General features: G+C 46.2%; 2 protein-coding genes across 4 annotated transcripts in view; both read right to left on the bottom strand.

Moving 5' to 3' along the window:
• Nucleotides 1–6,636, bottom strand: part of LOC135908294 (uncharacterized) — a 53,255-nt gene extending 46,619 nt beyond the window's left edge. Inside the window, exons 1-3 of one of the 3 annotated variants that reach the window (XM_065440048.2) lie at nucleotides 5,513–6,636; nucleotides 3,512–3,828; nucleotides 857–2,432 (exon numbers count right to left, since the gene is read on the bottom strand). In XM_065440048.2, coding sequence (XP_065296120.1) covers nucleotides 1,293–2,432; nucleotides 3,512–3,805 — 1,434 coding nt within the window. In that variant the 5' untranslated portion in view covers nucleotides 3,806–3,828; nucleotides 5,513–6,636 and the 3' untranslated portion in view covers nucleotides 857–1,292. Of the gene's footprint in view, nucleotides 1–856; nucleotides 2,433–3,511; nucleotides 3,829–5,512 lie in introns of those variants that run through there. The other 2 variants (XR_011515378.1, XR_011515377.1) reach the window with 2 other exon arrangements.
• Nucleotides 6,637–11,515: 4,879 nt separating this feature from the next.
• LOC135908320 (E3 ubiquitin-protein ligase PDZRN3-B-like) lies at nucleotides 11,516–15,022 on the bottom strand. The gene is made up of 2 exons (XM_065440076.1): nucleotides 14,713–15,022; nucleotides 11,516–12,874 (listed from the first exon to the last, which is right to left on the bottom strand). Exons 1-2 carry the CDS (start codon nucleotides 15,001–15,003, stop codon nucleotides 12,257–12,259), a joined length of 909 nt encoding a protein of 302 aa, XP_065296148.1. The 5' UTR covers nucleotides 15,004–15,022; the 3' UTR covers nucleotides 11,516–12,256.
• Nucleotides 15,023–19,550: the final 4,528 nt, after the last annotated feature.

Raw genomic sequence — 19,550 nt, forward strand, 5'->3', positions numbered from 1 at the left:
CTGCTGCCTTTGCATAGCGTTTCTCTCCTGTGTACCCAGAGGCACTAGGGCGGCCCTTCGTGTGATGAGATGCAGGCTGAGAGTTTGATTATAAAAATTCATGCTATCATTCTAACAGTGCTGAAACGCTTAAATGCCCGTGCAGGTTCGTTTCTGTGGATGGCAGAATCAAGCAAGATTCAAGTATTATTCCGCATGCTTCATATTTTCTGCCGCATAGCCGAACTACTTTTAAGACAAAGCTCTAAAAACTGGCGTTACTGCACCGATTCGCCAACTAATGCTTTCAATAATTAAACAAATGAGCTTCTGTAGTCGGGAGGTCAATAGATCACTGCAAAAACTGAAAACAGCAAAAAATTATAGCACATCGGAATTTAACGCAGGACATGCGAGAAGAGCGCCAAGTTCAATTATAGGCGTTTGAAAGCAGCGACGATGTGAGGGTGTTTATCGGATCATCACAGTGTCAAGCAATGTGGAAAAAATAGACGTGTTCTTCAGTCGCCGCTGGTTCTCTCGCAAAGATCAGCAGCTTTAAAGGTATCCTCAGGTCTTGCGGCAGACGTGCCAGTAGAAATACGCGGATCGCTCGCTCTGATGTCAGGACGCACTTTCGATATCACTATCAACTCTATTCTGGCGTAAGCCGCATCCCAGCTGAGAAGCATCGAAACAGGAGCTTTCTAGTTCAAGATCTCATCTCCAACACCAATTATCTGAGCAGTACAGCTATTCGAGCTGCTGTAGCAGTACGTCATCTGATTATGTGTGGTAATAGAGTTTCGAATACACCGGTCATTGACGGAGGAGCATAACGTGTATGCCGAAAATACGGTTTAAAGCCATAAGCGAAAGCTTGAGCAATGCGAACGTTCACTTTGTCCGAACATATCAGATATAGGGCAACGCGCAGTACTACAGTTTAGTATTCACCACGAACGTCGCCTTCCATTTATTCGCATTAGCAGCCGCCGGCAATATTCGAGAGATTATCCAGGTGGACGCCATAATGTTAGAAACCACTCGAGGCGCACAATACTAAGGAACACCAACTGTATTAGCAGAATAAACAAACAACCAAATGTGCAGACAGTAATGTAATAAAAGATTACGTTGGCAGTTACAAAGGAAATTACATTTTCAAAAAGACATTTCGCAGTGCCAATTTCATTTAGGAGAAAGGCCATCAAAAGTTTCCTGCCATAAAAAGTTCCCTAAGCTCATGCCACAAACATGGGAAGTGGCAAACGCGATCCAGCAGTGCATCACACATTCTGGAAGGCCGAACGTTAGGGTGTTCCTTTGACGCCACCGTCTACCTCGCTGTTGGTGAGCGCGATTTCAAATTTTAGCTTTCCGTCTTGGAGGAAACCGTCATCTATCAGCGAGGCAATACGTACATGGAATTCGAGGTGAAAGTGTAGCAACGAGTCAGGACGCCGGTTGCAGAGACAAGGCAGGGCACGGGAAGTAAGTGAGTGACACTTGGGCGTTACATAATCGCACACTTCCATGTGCCAAAAAGGCGGCGAACACCTAGAGTCCGCCAGCATCCCGTTAAACTCGATCTCCACAATGAGAACCGGTGCCGCGCTATCCAAGCACTTGAAGGCGGCAACCGTAAAGTACGTGTCTCTCATATGCCACACCATAATCTCAGCAAACTTTCTCCTCGATCCCTGCCAGCAAATCATTTCATTACAGTTTTCCAGGGTCAGGATATACGTCAAACTAATCCGTCTGTCTCTCGCTGACAGCACACTGCTTAAATGCCTAATGCTAGAGTACAGAGGCTCACAATGAGCAATGACACCGCTAGAATGAGGTGGTGCGGAAGTCTGCCGCAAGTGCCCCAGAGCACTGACTGACCGGGCGGCTAAGTGTTCCGAATTTCGAAACATCATCGCCTTTTCGAGACTCCAAGTCAGTGACGATGAGGTGCCGGCTTCCTCCTCCGGATTTTCCAGAGAGGTCAGCTCGTGCGACACAGTAGATGAGATCGTGGCTGCTATTTGAGCCATGTCACCCTTTAAATTGCGCTCGGACGCTCTGACCTCCCGAGTGATTTCAGCGAATCCGGTTTCCTGCTTTCTGACTTGTTCTGTAAGCTCATTCAACTGACTCTGCATCACTGGCAGCAGCTGGTCATGGATGAGATCGCCCAGCATCGCTTTCAGGTTTTTCATGTCAGCGTTCACGTCTTCAAGGGTCAGTGATGTAGGTTCCGAGGACGGGCACTCTGTGACCGCGGCAGAAACACGGGCAGTGCATCCGGACGCGTAGTGCGTTGGCAGGTCTCTGTGCTGGACTCCCTCGCCGCATCGCAAACATTCCACGGTGTGAAATGTGCATTCCTTCTCGTAGTGTTTCAGCACATGGTCCATGGTGCCCGTGTACCCGCAGCCGTGCTCTTCGTTCCAGCAGTACACCTTAATGGATAATAAAGTGTATAAATAACACAAATCACAATTTTTGGACGACAAAGTATTTTTACATAAGGCCCGTTGCTTCGCGCTCCCTACCATTCAAAACGTACCTTTACGTGAAGTCCGGTGCGAACCAACGTATACGCGACATTCTATAGGGAAGCAATGCTCTAGGTGACCCAAGCAGTATCTGTCTCTCTCCAAACATTAAGAGGCAGCGAACATGAACAGCAGCTAACGGTGAATCACTTAATTTTCATCCTAAATAGAAATACAGATAGTCTAACACTTGAAGCAAGTTTCGTAGCCAGAATCGAGAAAAAATATGCCATACTTCAACTGTTCTTCAAGCTTCTAACTCTTCTACGGCGAGAGCAGCATAGTTGTGCGGTGAAGACCACCTCCTGCTTCTCGCTTGCTAGTTTGCTCCTAAAGTAAATGCGCTCACCCAGTACACGCCAGATAGCTTTTATAGGGTGGTTTGTAGGGGGAAACACGGTGGGCGGCAGCTATTCAGGAATAATGTCTTTAAGTGGGAATTTGAAGCAAAAGTAATGTCGGGACCAACACTATTGCTTGGAAGAATCCCTCGTGAATTATTATTTACCATGTATCCAACTTGCAATTCTGATGATTTAGTGCGAAGTTCAAGAGAATGAAGTGTAATGCTTGAAGAGAAAGTGGTCATTGATCATTAGATGAAATGGACCGATTTGTCAAACTCGCTTCAAACGTCGCGTCCAAACGACAATACCGAAACATCAGTGCGAGTTTGGATGTTTCAATTTACTGCATTTTTTCGTGCATTTCCCCTTCTTAATCTACTACACTAAAGAAATGAAGGAATATTGAGGTCGAACAAAGTATCTCACATGAAGCTACATTGAGCTAGTGTTCTTCTAGCGTGTTAGTTTTGATAGATATAAAATTACCGTTCGACAATAGTAAATCGCACACTCTTATCGTTAGGCATGTAGGTAAGAAGCAGCGCAACAAATTCTAATGCATAATTCCCCTAGTTCCCCTTCGTCCCCCCCCCCCAACAAGGAAAGAAGAACAGAAATTGCTATCTTCCTGCTCACCTTCAAGGTATTCGCGATCCTTGTAGGGAATTCATACGTGAAACACTCCGCTTCGTCGCATTGCACTTGATCCAATGGACACTGGCCAACGCCCCCTGCGAGACTGGCTGCGTGGCAAGATTGGCACAGGGCGTGTGAGCATGGCAACAGCACCATCCGTTTTGGGATCGTGCGGCAGAGGCCGCATACACGTGAACTGGGAACCTCGTCGACGAACCGCGTTGGTCGCCAGTTGACGCCAGCGACGACATGGTCTCGAAAACGATGCACCCGTCCTTGTCCGTGATCCGGCATGGCGGTATCCTCAGGCACAATTCCTACGTTCGCAGCAGAGGACAGCGGTTTTTTTTTTACCGAGCTTATCGCTACTGATTGGTCCGGCACACTTTGGCTAATGTAGCAACAAGGGCGGATAAATCAAGCCCTGCGGCACCACCGTAGCTCATTTGACAGGGGAATTGCACGTGTAATACAAAAGCGTGGGTTCGCATCCGGCCTACTGCCAGACGTTTCATCCATTTTCATTTCCATTAATTTATCATTTGTGTAATTAAATAAAGAAGTACTTGCAATTAGCCATTTATTTGTGCCTGGTGTTATCATTTGTTGGCTTCTTAAACAGGAGTGTGTGTGTGTGTGTGTGTGTGTGTGTGTGTGTGTGTGTGTGTGTGTGCGTGCGTGCGTGCGTGCGTGCGTGCGTGCGTGCGTGCGTGCGTGCGTGTGTGTGTGTGTGTGTGTGTGTGTGTGTGTTTCTGTGCGTGCGTGTGTGTGTGTGTGTTTCTGTGCGTGCGTGCGTGCGTGTGTGTGTGCGTGTGCGTGCGTGTGTGTGTGCGTGTGCGTGCGTGTGTGTGTGCGTGTGCGTGCGTGTGTGTGTGCGTGCGCGTGTGTGTGTGTGTATGTGTGTGTGTGTGTGTGCGTGTGCGTGCGCGTGCGTTCTTGCTGCAATATAAGCCTTTTCCACGAATACAATCTCATGCTGCAGAAAAATCCGAACGGTACATCGCCGTAGATGTCGAATTCGGCTGTCGCGTATTCGGTTGTCCCGGAATTTGATTCTCGCATATTTAAATAAATTTAAAACACACAAACGCTTTAATGAAGTCACCCCTGAACCAATTACAACTTATTTATTTTGAATTTGTGAGACAAAAATCAATTATAGCGACTGCCAGACGCGAATTGTTTATTTCGAGGGTGAAACTTTAAAAAAATGCTTAAAATTTGTCTACAACAAGAAAAGCACATAGTTTACGAATGTGTAACTTTGCGTCAAGACATCGTGGTATGCATTTTAACAAGAAAGTACGCCAACAAAACGAATTAGTCGTGGACGTACGAAACTAACCCGCCGTAGAGAGACAGCCGAGCTAAATATCCGGCTAGAGTAACGGTTTACTATAATAACGGCATAGTGCAGTAACCAGGAAAGGAAAGCACAGGGCCCTTATTTTTTCCGCACCAGTGTTCTTATCGCGAACGCTCTACAAAAGGTCACGAGTCTAACCATCAACAAAGGTTGAACTGCGAGGAACAAAATAATAATAATTATGGGGCTTTACGTGCCAAAACCACTTTCTGATTATGAGGCACGCCTAATGAGGCACACCTAAATCTAAGTACACGGGTATTTTCGCATTCCGCCTCCATCGAAATGCGGCTGCCGTGGCCGGGATTTGATCACGCGACCTCGTGCTCAGCAGCCTAACACCATAGCCACTGAGCAACCACGGCGGGTGCGAGAAACAAAAAAATATTACGTGCGAGAGCGCTCAAAAAATGAAGCAGTGTCATATCGAAGACAGTAATTCAGTCATCCCCCATGACCGCAGGATATATGCTGTCTGCAATTACGGTTTTTTCCCTATAAATCTTAAGGCCTATGTGAACTAAACGGCACTTGTACCTGGCATAAAGAGGCACAATAACACATGGCTGTCACTACTAACGCAGTAAAACGCAGCAAACGAAAGCCTAGATTGGGCAGAAGCAGCGTCGACTTACCGTCCAAAAGCTATCAGTAGCGAAGCCCACTTATTCGACCACAGCTAGGGCGTCCACATAAAGGCAGCGTTACACACGTCGATAGCGTTGTACGCAAGATAGCGGCGCTGCAGCAGCGACGAACGAGTAAGTGGCACCGCGAGCGCTGCGCAGATCGTTGGCTACAACTGGAAAGCTATTCAGTGGGATTTGTGCAACAAATGCGCCCTGCCTTTCTGCCAACGCCATTTTGCCCTCTTGCGGCTTCGACTTGCGTAAACGAAAAGGACCCACGGCGCCCGGGATAGCATCCGCGCCGTCACAATCTCAGAGGCTCTCTTTACATGGCCCGGTTGTGGCGCATGCGCGGTTGAGCGCCTCTATTCAGCCATGGTTGTCGTCGATCGTACAGCGCACACCTCAGGTCCGTTGTCGTCTGCGTCGTCTGCCTACGCTTTTAGCTTCCTCCACAACTATGCAGATGTGGGCATTGCAAACAGACGGCGTCTTGAGCTGATAAGCTAAAGCTGGTACAGCGCAACATGGAAAGGAAGTAACAAGCCTAGCCGGGCAAAAGAAAGAACAGGGCGCTAAAAAAAAGAAAAATCAGCACTGTTGTTTCTTTTGGCCGGCTCGCCTTCTTTCTTCCTTTCCGTGTTGCAGCGTACCAAATTTAGAGTGCAATAGCAACTCGCCCAAATGACGGCTTGCAAAAACGCTGTTGCGCATGCCGAGTACATGCAGTATACATAGGCCAGCATCGGAACTGTTTGATCAGGTTCCGCCTTCGTCAACTCGTAGTGCGTGCTTGCCGGAGTGTTTTCGTTTGTTTTCGAGCATGTTTTCGTTCTCGTTGCCCCCAGATCTCCGCTGCGCGGCCATGCTCGAGCTGCGTACTCGTGGCCAGTGCAACGAGAACACACGAGCACTTAGGATACATCACATGCTTTTAGCTCTTTGTCGCAGCTCTAGAGGAATGCTGCAGTAGATCTACGTGGGCGGGCGTAGTACGCGTGTGAGCGCATTTCACCAGCGGGCAGCAGCAGCACACGCTGTGGTCGCCGTTGTGTCGTCCCCCCAGAATCGAATGCGTTTACATTCTGGACTCCACCCCGTGCGTTAATGCGCGACCAAGCATTGCAGCTGCAGTGGCGATGAAAGCAAGACTGGTAGAATATAAAACACAGGCGCAGAATTCGCGACGTGAATGCAAGAAGCTTGTGTCGTGACTCCTCGTCACTCGAAAGATAACAGCACCAGCGAAAAGTAGAAGTGCCGGCTTGCGTGGCTTTCTCTACACCTGCATTGACAACCAAAAAAATGCTTTGCGAAACATCACAATTGTGATAACTTTACTGATATCCTTGCTTTATTTATCGAATATAAATATCTGCTCGTAACAAATCAATGCGTGAAAGGAGTTCGAGAACAACCCAGTAAAGCAAACTTGCTCTTTATCGCGAAATAGCACAGTGTGAAAGGCATGCTTTTCGGGCAGTCGTGATTAGGACGAAGAAAAAAAGGACAAGCTAAAGTACTTCGAAAGAATTTTCCCGGACATAAATAAGTTCCATTCCATGTGGTTTCTGCCAGTCATGCGACGTATGCAGGCAAAGCCTTTGCACAGCGGCAGACGATACGCTGTAGTCCATCACGCATCAGCTAATAATGCGCTAGGCGTTAATGATTTTCCCCCCATTTAATGAGGCACCGCATGCGCGTTTCTGAGCCGGCTATGTTACGCGTGATCTCAATTAGCGACAGCGATTGTGAAAAGGCAGAGTAATCTTGAAGCACTAAGCCAAATATGAGCCGACGTGAAGGATGCACATGTGTTCAGGTTTTCATACACTCTCGGCGGGCGCCATATTGAGTCACCTTGTGCACCACCTATAGGCGACGGAACTTGAGAGTACTTCTTTCCTCTATAAGAGCCGGTTCTCATCACGCTACTTGCTGCTACTGAACTGGCTTGTGCCAGCGCCGCGACGGTATTTCGACAATTTTATATTGTGACTCTGTACCTCTGTAACATGTTCTTTCTTTGCTGTTCTTTGGCTTATGTATATTGTATACTTACAATCACTGCGTTGGGTATTGTAGAGTGACCCACCCTTGTAGCTTAGTAGTTTAGACGTTACGCTGCTAATCTAGAAGTCACGCATTCCATCTCTGTGGCAGGGTCCGCATCTCGAGGGGAGCGAAATGAAAGAACGCTGTTATAAGTTGCATTCATCAATGACCGCGAGGTGAAAAAATTTTTTGCAGATCAACCTAATTATCAATGGTTGTAACCTAAAAGGTACATAGAAAATATCTAATTATTAGATGGCAATTTGAACGCGTGTATCATTTAGCTCGTAGTTCGTAATGGTTGTTTCACTCATCGCGCTATAACGGCTTCATGTTGGAGGTCGGCTAAGTATTTGTACAGCTGCGGAGACGTAAACTGCGTGTACGATGTAGCAACGCAGACAGCGTGAGCGCTATCTCTAAGTACAGCTTGTGGTATTAAGTACACTCTAAGAACAAGTAATTCCGGGAACTTTCTTTGAGGGAGTATCTGTTGTCCCATATTGAACTCCGTTTTCCAAAATAGATCGACCCCTCTAGAGAAAGAATAAATCCCCCGACATAATTTTAGGGCTCCACCGAAATCCAGTGCTAGTACTTTTCCGCAGAGTGCTAATACTCCCTCCCCAGAAAAGTAATAACATTCCCCCAAGACAGTGTTCTTGCTGCTCTAGACTGAGTGCTTCTACTCCTCTAACCTTGTATTGCTACTCGCTCAATCCGAGTGTTTGTACTCCTCCTAGTAGAGATTACATTCCTTGAGAACAGAGTGCTAGTACTCTGCCCGATAGTGTGAAAGCCCTCACGATGTAGATTCCCAATACTTACATGAAGTAATATTTGATTCCTTCATAAGCAGCTTCTGCATTTATGCTTGCTGAATTATATTTAATCTGTAGCCGCCGTGTAATTGAAATGAAACATTTTTTTTCTTTTAAAAGGTCAAAATCTTTATTATGTCGCAAGACAAACTGAATAATTTTTCCAACATACTCACACACATATAAATTCATAATACAACGCTATCCATCAACCTTACAATACTTCTGGTGATAAAACATCAGTATATTCACTGAAGTTTCCTCACTAGTGCAATGTAAAAATATTCCATATTTTCAATTAGCTTCATTTTTTCTCTCAAATATATGGTATACTATAAACACTAAGCATTGAACTAACGTGCGCGAACTCACAGAGTATTGGCACCATGACCAAAGAGAATTATTCACCACATTACTGCCCTGCAAACGTATTTCAAGCACAAAACGCAGACACGTATAAGGCAAATGTTACCAGATCAGTTGTGAGCATGGGGCTGGTGCTTGTGCTATTGTGCATACCATTGACGAAACGGCGAGCTAAGCTGCGAGCCAGTAAACAGTGCAACAGCAATTCGGAAGGGTGAGATAACTCAGTTACTCAGTTTCGCTGTCTTTCAGCCGTCAGTTGCCAGAGTGAGATGCTTCTGCGAAGGATTCTTTCAAAATTCTACCCTTCCGGCGCGAAAGATGAAAACTTTGGCAAGTTTTCGTGTCTGCTCCTCGCTACATGCGTAACTGCAAGTGTTTTGAAGAAAGCAACACCGCTCACCTAACACGGCAACCAATTGTAAGTGGCCAACTCTCGGCGTTGGCATTTTTTAAATGTCTTTAAATACGCACGAGTGCACACAAGGGCACCCATAGACACACATACTGTACATCTATACTTGAAGCTCACCGAGGCATTCTGAAAACATTTCTGATGTGGCTGCTGCTGCCTTCAGATTGTGCTTAATTACCCCGTAGCCCGACATACGAAAAAGGGCGTCCTTTCGTCTGAAGAGAGGCAGGTCGACCGTTCGGCCGGCATCGAAATAAAAGTCATCATTCAAACAGTGGAATAAAGCTCAAATGCCCATCTACGTTCCTTTCTGCGCACTGCATAAGCAAGAATGCATTAGTGAATAATTCTTATGCCTTATATATTCCGCCTAATAGCCAAACTACAGTTAGGGCAAACTTCCGGAATTGGCTTTGCTGCACTGATTTGCCTACCAAGGCTTTCAAAAATCAAACAAACGTGCTTGTGTAGTCATTGCGGCAAGAGATAACTGCAATAACTGAGAGCGGTAAAATAAATTAGGGCACCGCAAGTTTACGCATGAAAGCCACGAGAAGCACCAAGTTCAAGTGTCTTACCAAGCAGTGACGGTCAAAACACCTGGGTGAGCATGCTTATCGGTTTATCACACTTGCAACCAGGCTGAAAAAAACTCATATACGTTTGTCTTCAGGGACAACCTGCCTTCCTGTAGATATTGTCACGTGGTGGTGACGTTGAATAACACAGTAGCAATACTGTGAACGACAAATATAACCTTTATTGGGCGAACCTGTGCCCACAAAACAGGCTACACTTATAGCACAACGATAGCGGCGAACACGCTCGGCGATCGTCGAAAAACTGATCAGCGGGTCAAGCGCGTCGGCTTTTATAGATCGGTCGTCGAATGTTCCAGATTAACTGATGGGACCCGCGTGTCTTCCACAGAGTTCTACACCATTCGTGTCACGCGATGAAATCTGATAACACAAGGTTCGGCGACAACAGACACGCGGATAGAAGCGTCGATAACTTTCCAGAAACGTCGGATACATGCAGGCGCGTCCCTCGCTCTGCGATTACAGTTGTTAAGCGGCGAAACATGGTCGCCCGATAAAGATAAGTACACGTGTCAATATAGACAGTCTTTTTCAGGTCTTCTCGGGACCTCAGGCAGACGTACCAGCAGAATGGTAGAAGTAAGAAGATCGCTCGGTCTGATGTTCGGACGCAGGTTCGCCATGATCATCAGATCTTTTCTGGTCCTAGCAGCATCCCAACTGGACACAAAGTCGCAGTTTCGTCCGAAAGGTGAAGCACCGATTGCCCTGACAAACTAGTCGACAGCTGTGCGAAGCAAGGATAGTAGGTTTATCGGCCGTATAAACTTGAAAACTTAGGCATTATAACTAAAGTAACAAGCACGGTGTCGCTCGTGCTAGCAAACATCAACTCACCTCACTCGATGAGCGCGGAAATTCGCTGTCAAAGCGGTTGAGCAAAGAAGCGTGGCAGCGGTAGCAGCGAGCGAATTGACTTTCATGCTGCGTCTCGCGTCAACGCGAACTAAGCCGCGAAAACAGCGCGCGGCGGACTTTGTCCCCGTCGCAGATGGTTTTCAAGATACAATAGCCTGGGCGGGCGGGCGGGCGGGCGCTGCTGTTTGGGCCACCCGGCGTAAAACGCGCCCCCCTTCCTCCCTCTGTCCAGGAGTCTCGAGTGACGGAAGAAAGCGCGCTTTTTCCAGTTTTCCTCCTTTGCGGTCGCGAGATGAAGCCGCGATAGTCTCGCACATAAAGCATACGGTGCGTGGCGACCATATTATCGCCCTTGGACGTTATACGGAACCCCACGGCGGCGCCGACGCCGACGGCGCTGATGAGGGCAGATATGCGCCTGGTGAGTCCTTGCGATTGCCTATCGCAATAAAACGCATTTCGACTTAAAGACGTTATCACCCACAACGGCAATTATGTGACAAATCGAGCTGTAGACACGGCGCGATTCTGAGTGCTATTAGAGCTTTGAATACATCGTCGATCGATGGCGGAGTACAGAAGTTTGCTGAAAACTGGCTGTAACGTCATCAGCGAAGGCCTGAATACTCCGAACTCACACTTTGAAGGCCACACAATGGGCTGTCACCCATGAATGTCGCCTTGAAATCAATAGCTTTAGCAGGCGCACGACATTAATAGAGAGAAAAGAATCCAGGCCGACAACATAAGGTCAAAAACCGCCGGAGGAGCACAAAAGGAGCACAATATGATAAGGAACACAGACTCTAGGGCACGACAAATAAGCAACAGACTGACCAGCCAGTAAACGTCTTAAAACCATAGGCTGACAATTACGAAGCATAGAAGATTACAAAGAAGAAAGTTAGCAGCGCTAATTTTATTTAGCAAAAAAAAATACTTTCATTAAGTTTATGTCACACATAGGGGAAATGGCAAGGAACATTAGGAAGTGCAATGCACATTGTGTTGACGAGGATTAGCTGCAGCTCTCACACCGCCGTTCATTTCTTGATAGTCGAGATAGATCGCGAATCCGATCTATCAGTGTAGGAGGAAACCATCATGTTCCAGTGAACACAATTCCGTACTGAATGCGACGCGAAAGTGCACCAGTGAGTCTTCATCGTACTTGCAGTTACGAAGCTTGCGAAAGAAGTGAACAAATCAACTTTTTTTCGTACTGTATCCCACGCATCCACCCTCCAAATAGGCGGCAAACGCCTAGAGTGCACCCGCATCCCATAAAACTAGATCTGCACAGCAAGATCACTATTATAGTAGTTAATCCAGACGGCAAACGAAAAGTACGTGTCACTCGCGTGCAACGCCGTAATCTGAACAAATTTTCTCCTCCCCCTCTGTCAGTGAATGATTTCGGTAGAGTTTCCAGAGTCAGAACATAAAATATCCCAATTGCTCTAGTCCGGGCGTGTGTCGTTGACAGCGCAATGCTTAAATGCCGAATGTCAACTCCCGGATGCTCTACGGCAGGATTCAGGCTGCGGAGAAATTTGCTGCGAGTGTTCCAGAACATGGGCTCGGAACTAGCAGTATTTCGAAGCGGTGAGCTGAGTTTCAATAAAGATTTCTATTCGTGCGTATAAATTACCAAGGTTATGGCTTTGGTGATGATGAATGATACGATTAACACTTTAGCGAAGTATTGCAACTTCCCAAGTGCCATCGCCACTCCCGAGCGCAAGGACCGCGGCGACGACGTCCTGGCTTCCTCCGCCGGATTTTGCTGAGATGTCAGTTGATGTGACCTGGTCGATGAAATCTTGGCGGCGATTGCAGCAATCTCGCCCTTTAAATTCTGCTCGCATGCTACGAGCTTGCGAGTGATCACAGCAAGCCGGGCTTCCTGGTTTCCCACTTCTACTGCCAGCTCGTTCAACTGACTCTGCATCACTGGCAGCAGCTGGTCGCTGAGACGTCCCAAGGCCTCATTCAGGTCTTGTAGAGCAGCAATGTCGTCTGCTAAGGCCATTGCTGCGGGTTCAGAGCACCGGCATGCTCTGATCGCGGAAGAAGCACGGGCAGTGCATCCGGCCGCGTAGTGGGTTGGCAGGTCCCTGTGCTGGACTTCCTCGCCGCAACGCAAACACTCCATGGTGTGAAACGTGCATTCCTTCTCGTAGTGCTCCAGCATGCGGTCCAAGGTGCCCATGTGCTCGCAGCCGTGCTCTTCGTTCCAGCAGTACACCTAAATAACAAAAAAAAAACAATGCAGCTTTTTGGCAGAGAGGTTTCTACTAAAGGCGCGCTCTATCACTTTTTCTCAGACTTAGAAGGTATCTTTAAATCTTCGCAGGCGTGAACCAATGTATACGCGAAATTCTACAAGCACGTCAATATACTCGAAATCATGCAGCAATATTTGTGGCTGTCTAAACACTAAAAAGGCATCAAACTTGAATTGTGGTCAAGGCTAATTACCTAGTTATGTTTACATCAGTGGGATACGTGTGTGCCACGGTGGTATAATGAAGCAATCACAATATGTACTCGTAGCGACTTGGCGATGAATTCTAGATGGTGCCGGCGATGGGTTCCGAATGAGATGATGAAAAGGTCTGAATGGTTTATGAATGAACGCCGAGAAATGAACGCAGATAAATGAAAGCAAAGAACGATACGCAAACAGGTTGTACTTAAGAAGGTTTTGTTGGTGATTAAGTTAGATAAGTCGTTATGCGTTCGCATTCAAATCACGTAAGGATACCTTAGTGACTAAGCTTTTACATCCTAGCTTGATCCTCAAAAACATTAGCTCACCCAATGCAGGCCAATACAGTTGTTGTAGGGCAATTGGTTGGAGGAAACAATGAGAGCAGTAGCGGTTGAGGAATAATGTCTTAAACTAAGGATTTGGAGAAAATATAATGTCCGGAGCAACGCTATTGCTTACAAAAAACAAGTAATGAATGCATCTTTTTGATGTACCCAACTTGGTTTCTGATGTTTCACTGCAAAGTTCAAGACAAAGAAGAATAATGTTTGAAGACAAAGTGATTATATATCATTAATTTAAATTGGCCAATTTCTGTTCGAATTTTCTCTCGAAACCAGAATGCCAAATCGTGAGCGTGACATGGCACATTTCAAAGTATTGTGGTTTTTTTGTATTTCTTTCTCTCGATCTTTGACACTAAGAAATTAATAAATATTGAGTTCCAACACAATATTTCACTTGAGCGCACCATGACTTTGTGTTGTTCTAGTGTGTTAGTCTTGCTAGACACGAAGTCGCAGTTTCATCCGATAGGCGAAGAATCGATTGCGATAGTGAATTAGCGGGCAACCATAAGAAGTAAAGATAGCTTTATAGGCCTTGTAAACCTCCAAGCGTAGGCGCACTAAGTAAACAAACAAGCATGGTGTCCCACTCGCACAAGCAGACATGAACACATTTCACTCGATGACCGCGGGAACTCGCTGTCAAAGCGCTGGAGTGAGGAAGCGCGGCAGCAGGAGCGAGCTAATTGACCTTCGTGCTACGTCTCGCATCTACGGGAACTAAGCCGCAAGAGCACAGCGCACGGGCCTAGTCTGCTCGCTCGCAAATGGCTTTCAATATGCCGTGGCCTGCGCTGGCGCGCGCGCCCACCCGGGCCTCCCAGAATAGACGCAACCCCATCCCTCCCTACCTTCCACCCGGAACATTCGTTGTGACGGAACACGGCGAAGTTTTCCCCCGCTTTCCTCGTTTTCGTGCGCGAGATTGAGCCACGATGGCCGACTCACCCTCGCAAGCTTTCACTCACGTATACAGCATACGGCGCGCGGAACCTCACGGCCACGGTGACGCCGATGGCGCAGGCACACCGGGAATGTCCATATTATTGCTATACACCGCAATAAAAGGAACATTTAGTCAAAGTGAATTAGTAGATTACAGTTCTGCAACAGTAAAACGGCCACTCTTATTGTTAGGCATGGAGATATGCAGTAGCGCAACTAATGCTAATGCATAAATCTCCTCCTTCCAAGCCTCCTCTCAAAAATAGAACGGCAGAATTTCGCTTTATTTTTTCTACTCACCTTCAAGCTCCTATTCCTGGCTGCAAAGTCGATACTATGGCATTCTACTTGCTTGAATGGCTCTTGATCTAATGGACACCGTGGATGAACAGCTTGAGAAATGGCGGCATGGCAAGAGTGGCACAGACCGTGTCCGCATGGCAACAGCAGCATCCGTTTCGGGATCATGCGGCAGAGGCCGCATACACGTGAATTTGGCACCTCGCCGACGAACCGTGTCGGTCGCCAGTTGACGCCGGCGACGGCGTGGTCGCGAAAACGGTACAACCGTCCTTGCTCATGATGCGGCATGGTGGTATCCTCAGGCGCGATTCCTACTGTCACGAGCTTAAGTAGAAGAAGACAAAGCATACAGCACCAAGCGGTAAAATTATGCTCCTATATTTTATGCTGGATTCCTGGCAAATATCGTGACCATCCGAAAATTGTGTCCAGAGAAACCTAAAATAACAATGGTTGCCGACGCGCTTTCGGTCTGAACACCTTTAACTTCTAACCATCGGTCACACTTGTTGGGCATATTTTCGATACTTGTCCCATCCGGAGGAGGAAACAGAAAGAAGAAAAGAAGGAAGGGGAGGAAAGCTGACGTGGCCTGGAATTTATGGAGTTTATGGAGTTTATGGAGTTTATGGAGTTTATTTATGGAGTTTATGCCGCTGCTGCTGCCTATGAAACTGCTGCCTCGGTCTGCTGTTCGGTCTGCTGCCTCGCCCTGTGACAAGCCCCGTGGACTCGTTCGGTTCTCCGGCCCGGTGTGCCCAAGCTGGATCTTGTTTGGTGGTTTGGCGGAGTTTTGGGTGGATTAGACCTAGTTATCTCACTTATCTAATTTTTGTAAGACTTAATTCGTGATTGCATCAGCTCTGATGTCTAAAAACTCTCCTGGGCAAGGGCCCAGCCCTTGGTCAGCCTCCCTTTCTCCTGACGATTTGCCTTTGCAATCTTTCTTCCGCAGCGGTGTAAGCAGCATCCCTGTCGCGCTGGTGCCCTCGAACGGAGGATTCATCCGGCTGAACAACCCACAAGCTGTTCAGGCCGAGCTCCAAGCCATGACGCATCATTACCAGATGATAAGCGATGTCCGACAATTTGGAAGAGGTGGGATAGTTTGTAGGTCATCAGATTCGACCTGTGTTGCAGACCTCTTAAAGTGTAAGACTTTCGCATCTGTCCCGGTGAGTGCGTTCATTCCTCCTCATCTGGCATGCACTAAAGGCATTGTCCGGGGCGTAGACTCTCGATTGAGCCCAACTGAGACTCTGGAGAAGCTGTCTGATGCTGGTGTTATAGCTGTATACCGATGTAACCGACTCGTAAACGGGGAAAAAGTTGCCACAGAATCGGTTATTGCTACGTTTGCTGGCATGTCCTGCCCATCTGAACTAAAAGTGTGGCCGCTTATTTTTAGAGTGGAACCTCTAGCTTCCCATCCACTTCAGTGTCGGAACTGTTGGCGTTTTGGCCATAGTGCAGGAGGCTGCAAATCAAATGGACGCTGTCGCGCCTGTGGTGACAATCATTCCCCCAATGAATGCACAGCTGAAACCGAGACGTGCTGCCTATGTGGAGGAAACCATGCGGCTGACTATGGAAGCTGCTCGGCTAGAGCTAACGAAATACAAGTACTAGAGATAATTGACAGGCGACGATGTTCGCGGCGAGAAGCTATTGCAGTCGTCAAGGAAAGAGCCTTTGGATACGCTGGCGTCACTGCAAAGCATTCTACTTTCCATGAGGATAACTTGCCTAAACTTATTGAATCAGCAGTAGAAAAAGCAATGACAAAGGCTATGCAACATATTGTCACAAGTGTTACCGAATGTATTTCACAAGTGTTTACCGCGCAGATGACACAGCTGTTGCAAACAGCTGCCACACCAATCACCAAATCGATTGTTTGTGCTGCAGAACAGGTAGCCAGTTCAGTTCTAGTGCCGAGTACCATATCGGACCCAACATTTGTAGGATCCGATCCTTGTTCTTCGCATCAGTCAGACTCGCAGGTCGACATGGAAACGGGTCATGACATCAGGCCGCAAAAGCGAACTGGTTCTCCAGTAACTAATTCTTGTCCTTATACCAAAAACAAAAAGGGTAATCCTATTTCTCATTCTGGCATCCAAGAAAGTTCATCGCGACGGTAGTCGCTGGATATCAATTAGATCATCACCATAGCTTTTTTAAAAGTACTACAGTGGAACTGTCGTTCCTTGTTCTCTGCTTCAACAGACTTAAATTACTTAACAACTGAACTTAATCCTGACGTCATAATCTTACAAGAAACCTGGCTTACCCCTGAGAAAAATTTTCATTTTAAAGATTTTCGATCTTTTCGGTTAGATCGCCTTTCACTAGGAGGTGGTTTAATGATTTTGTTATCATCTAAATTCTGTCATAGGGCGAAAATAGCTTTCAGGTTAATGTCTCCAGAATGTGAAATTTTGGCAGTGCACCTTAGCATCCCAGGCTACCGCTCATTCTCTATTATAGATGCTTATTTCCCTACGGGCGTACACAGTACATACCAATTGGATAGTGCGCTTGCCAGCTGCAAAAATGAAGTCGTCCTTACTGGTGACTTCAACTCGCATCACGTGTCATGGGGATACAAAACAGATGCATGTGGGACACGTCTATGGGACTGGACCATAGATAAAAATCTTTCATGCCTTAATGTCAGACGACCTACTTTTATCCGTGGGCAATCTCGCTCAGTGTTAGATTTGACGTTTTCTAGCACAAGCATCGCCGTGACATCTTGGACTACGATTGATTTCGGCACAAGCAGTGATCATCTTCCGGTATACTTTGAAATTGCATGCCCTTTAACATCAGTTGAACGACAAAGCAGAATATTTGTGAATAACAAAAAATTTAAAGACTGCTTGCGCTCCACCATTGCATCATTACCTAATAGTAATAACGAAGAAATTGGCTTGAACATTTGTTGAGCGTTACAGATTTCCCGACAAAAGTCTGAATTTGTAATTCAGACCGCTAAGCATTCCCCATCTAGTCCTTGGTGGAACAGTGAGTGCACAGGAGTTTATCGACGCAGGAAAGCTGCTTGGAAAAAACTTCTACATAATCAGAGCCCACAAAATTGGAAAGATTATCAGTTTATTTCTGCAACTTTCAAACGTGCTATTAAACACGCAAAAGATGAGTACGATAAAAACCATTTCGATTACCTATCTAAATCCAAAAACAAACGTGCTTTATTTAATTACCTTCGGTTTCGAAACAGACTCCCAATGAGCGTTAATGTAGACTCAATCGTCTATACCTCGCAGGAAATGCAGGAGTCCTTAGAGCTATTGGCTAAAGGATTGGAGAGCCGGTTCGCAACGCGCCTTCAAGCTTCTGTTTTTACTCCTGTATTATCGGACTACAAAGAGATCTCCTATTCGGAAGTAGCACAAGTTATGTTGCAGTTGCCAACTACAGCGCCTGGCCCGGACGGAATAACAAATGCAATGTTAAAGATTTTCTTTCAAGAAGCGCCACGTGAGCTTCTGAACTTGGTAAACTACTCTGTTAGCAATGCATGGATTCCACAAGAATGGAAGATCGCCAAAATCATTCCGTTACTTAAAAAGCAAGGGGCAGGGTACACCATCGACAACATCAGACCAATTGCGTTGACATCAAACATAGTGAAGCTCATTGAAAGAGTGCTTCTCGGACACATATTGGAGTTTATTGTCGGAAATCAATTGTTGAGTCCTTGCCAAATTGGATTTCGATCTGGCTATTCGATATGGCACGCGCATGTAGACCTTGAAAGTCGAATTAACATCGCCAGACAGAAAAAGCAGTACGCAGCTTTAGTTACATTAGATATATGTAAAGCCTATGACAGCATTGAACACACAATTTTAACAGATCGGTTACAGAGCCATTGTTTTCCAGGCTATATTGTAGCATGGGTGCATGAATTTTTAAAAGCCAGGGAATTCTATTGTTTTAGAAGCGGCTATTCTTCTAGAAAACATAAGCAAACAAGAAGTGTGCCTCAGGGATCGGTACTCTCACCAGTATTATTCAATATTTTAATGAGCACAATCCCCGTTCACCCAGGAGTCAGTACCTACGTTTATGCTGACGACATTGCCTTTTTTGGTATGGCTAGTGACATATACTCTCTTTACGAAATTTTGCAGTCGTATCTAAGGGAACTGGAACACTGGCTGGATAGCTTACACTTAAACCTGAATGCTAATAAATGTGCTATACTTGTTTTTCCAGTTAAAGACCCAGTATACATATCGCTGAACTACCATCTCGAAGATATTCCACAAGTAGAGTCACTAAAGTACCTTGGAGTTATTTACAACGGAAATCTTAACTGGCGGCCACATATTGAATATATTGCGACAAAAGGAGCTCGTACAATGGGCATTTTGCGCAAGTTAAGCAATCGAAGAACAGGTATGCGCAGAAAATCCCTCTTGATGGTATATAAAATGTACGTTCGTCCGGTGTTAGAATTTGGATGTGTTTTATTCTCAGGTGTTCCATCATACAAGCTTCGGCCGCTAGTTTTGTTAGAACGAGAGGCACTACGTCTGTGCTTAGGCCTTCCAAAATACGTTGCAAATACCGTATTATACATGGAAGCACGAATCCCACCCATATTATGCCGATTTCACCTTCTGACTGTTCAGACCTTCTTAAGACTATATGAATCACCATTAAACCGTCCTCAAATTATTTTTATTTCCGATCCAGAATTATTTTTTCCTGTTCATTGGCCCAGGTTTCATAGACCACAGATAATATTTGTGCAAACATTACTTGACCCACTAAATTTACAAATTCGTGATGTGCTTCCT

Source organism: Dermacentor albipictus, chromosome 6 (assembly GCF_038994185.2).
Source record: "Dermacentor albipictus isolate Rhodes 1998 colony chromosome 6, USDA_Dalb.pri_finalv2, whole genome shotgun sequence".
Taxonomy (NCBI): Eukaryota; Metazoa; Arthropoda; class Arachnida; order Ixodida; family Ixodidae; genus Dermacentor; species Dermacentor albipictus.

Coding starts and splice junctions, on each gene's coding strand:
- LOC135908320 (XM_065440076.1), bottom strand. CDS start 15,003: ATGCCGCATCATGAGCAAGGACGGTTGTACCGTTTTCGCGACCACGCC. Junction 12,875..14,712: donor CCAGGAATAGGAGCTTGAAG/GTGAGTAGAAAA, acceptor TTTGTTATTTAG/GTGTACTGCTGGAACGAAGA.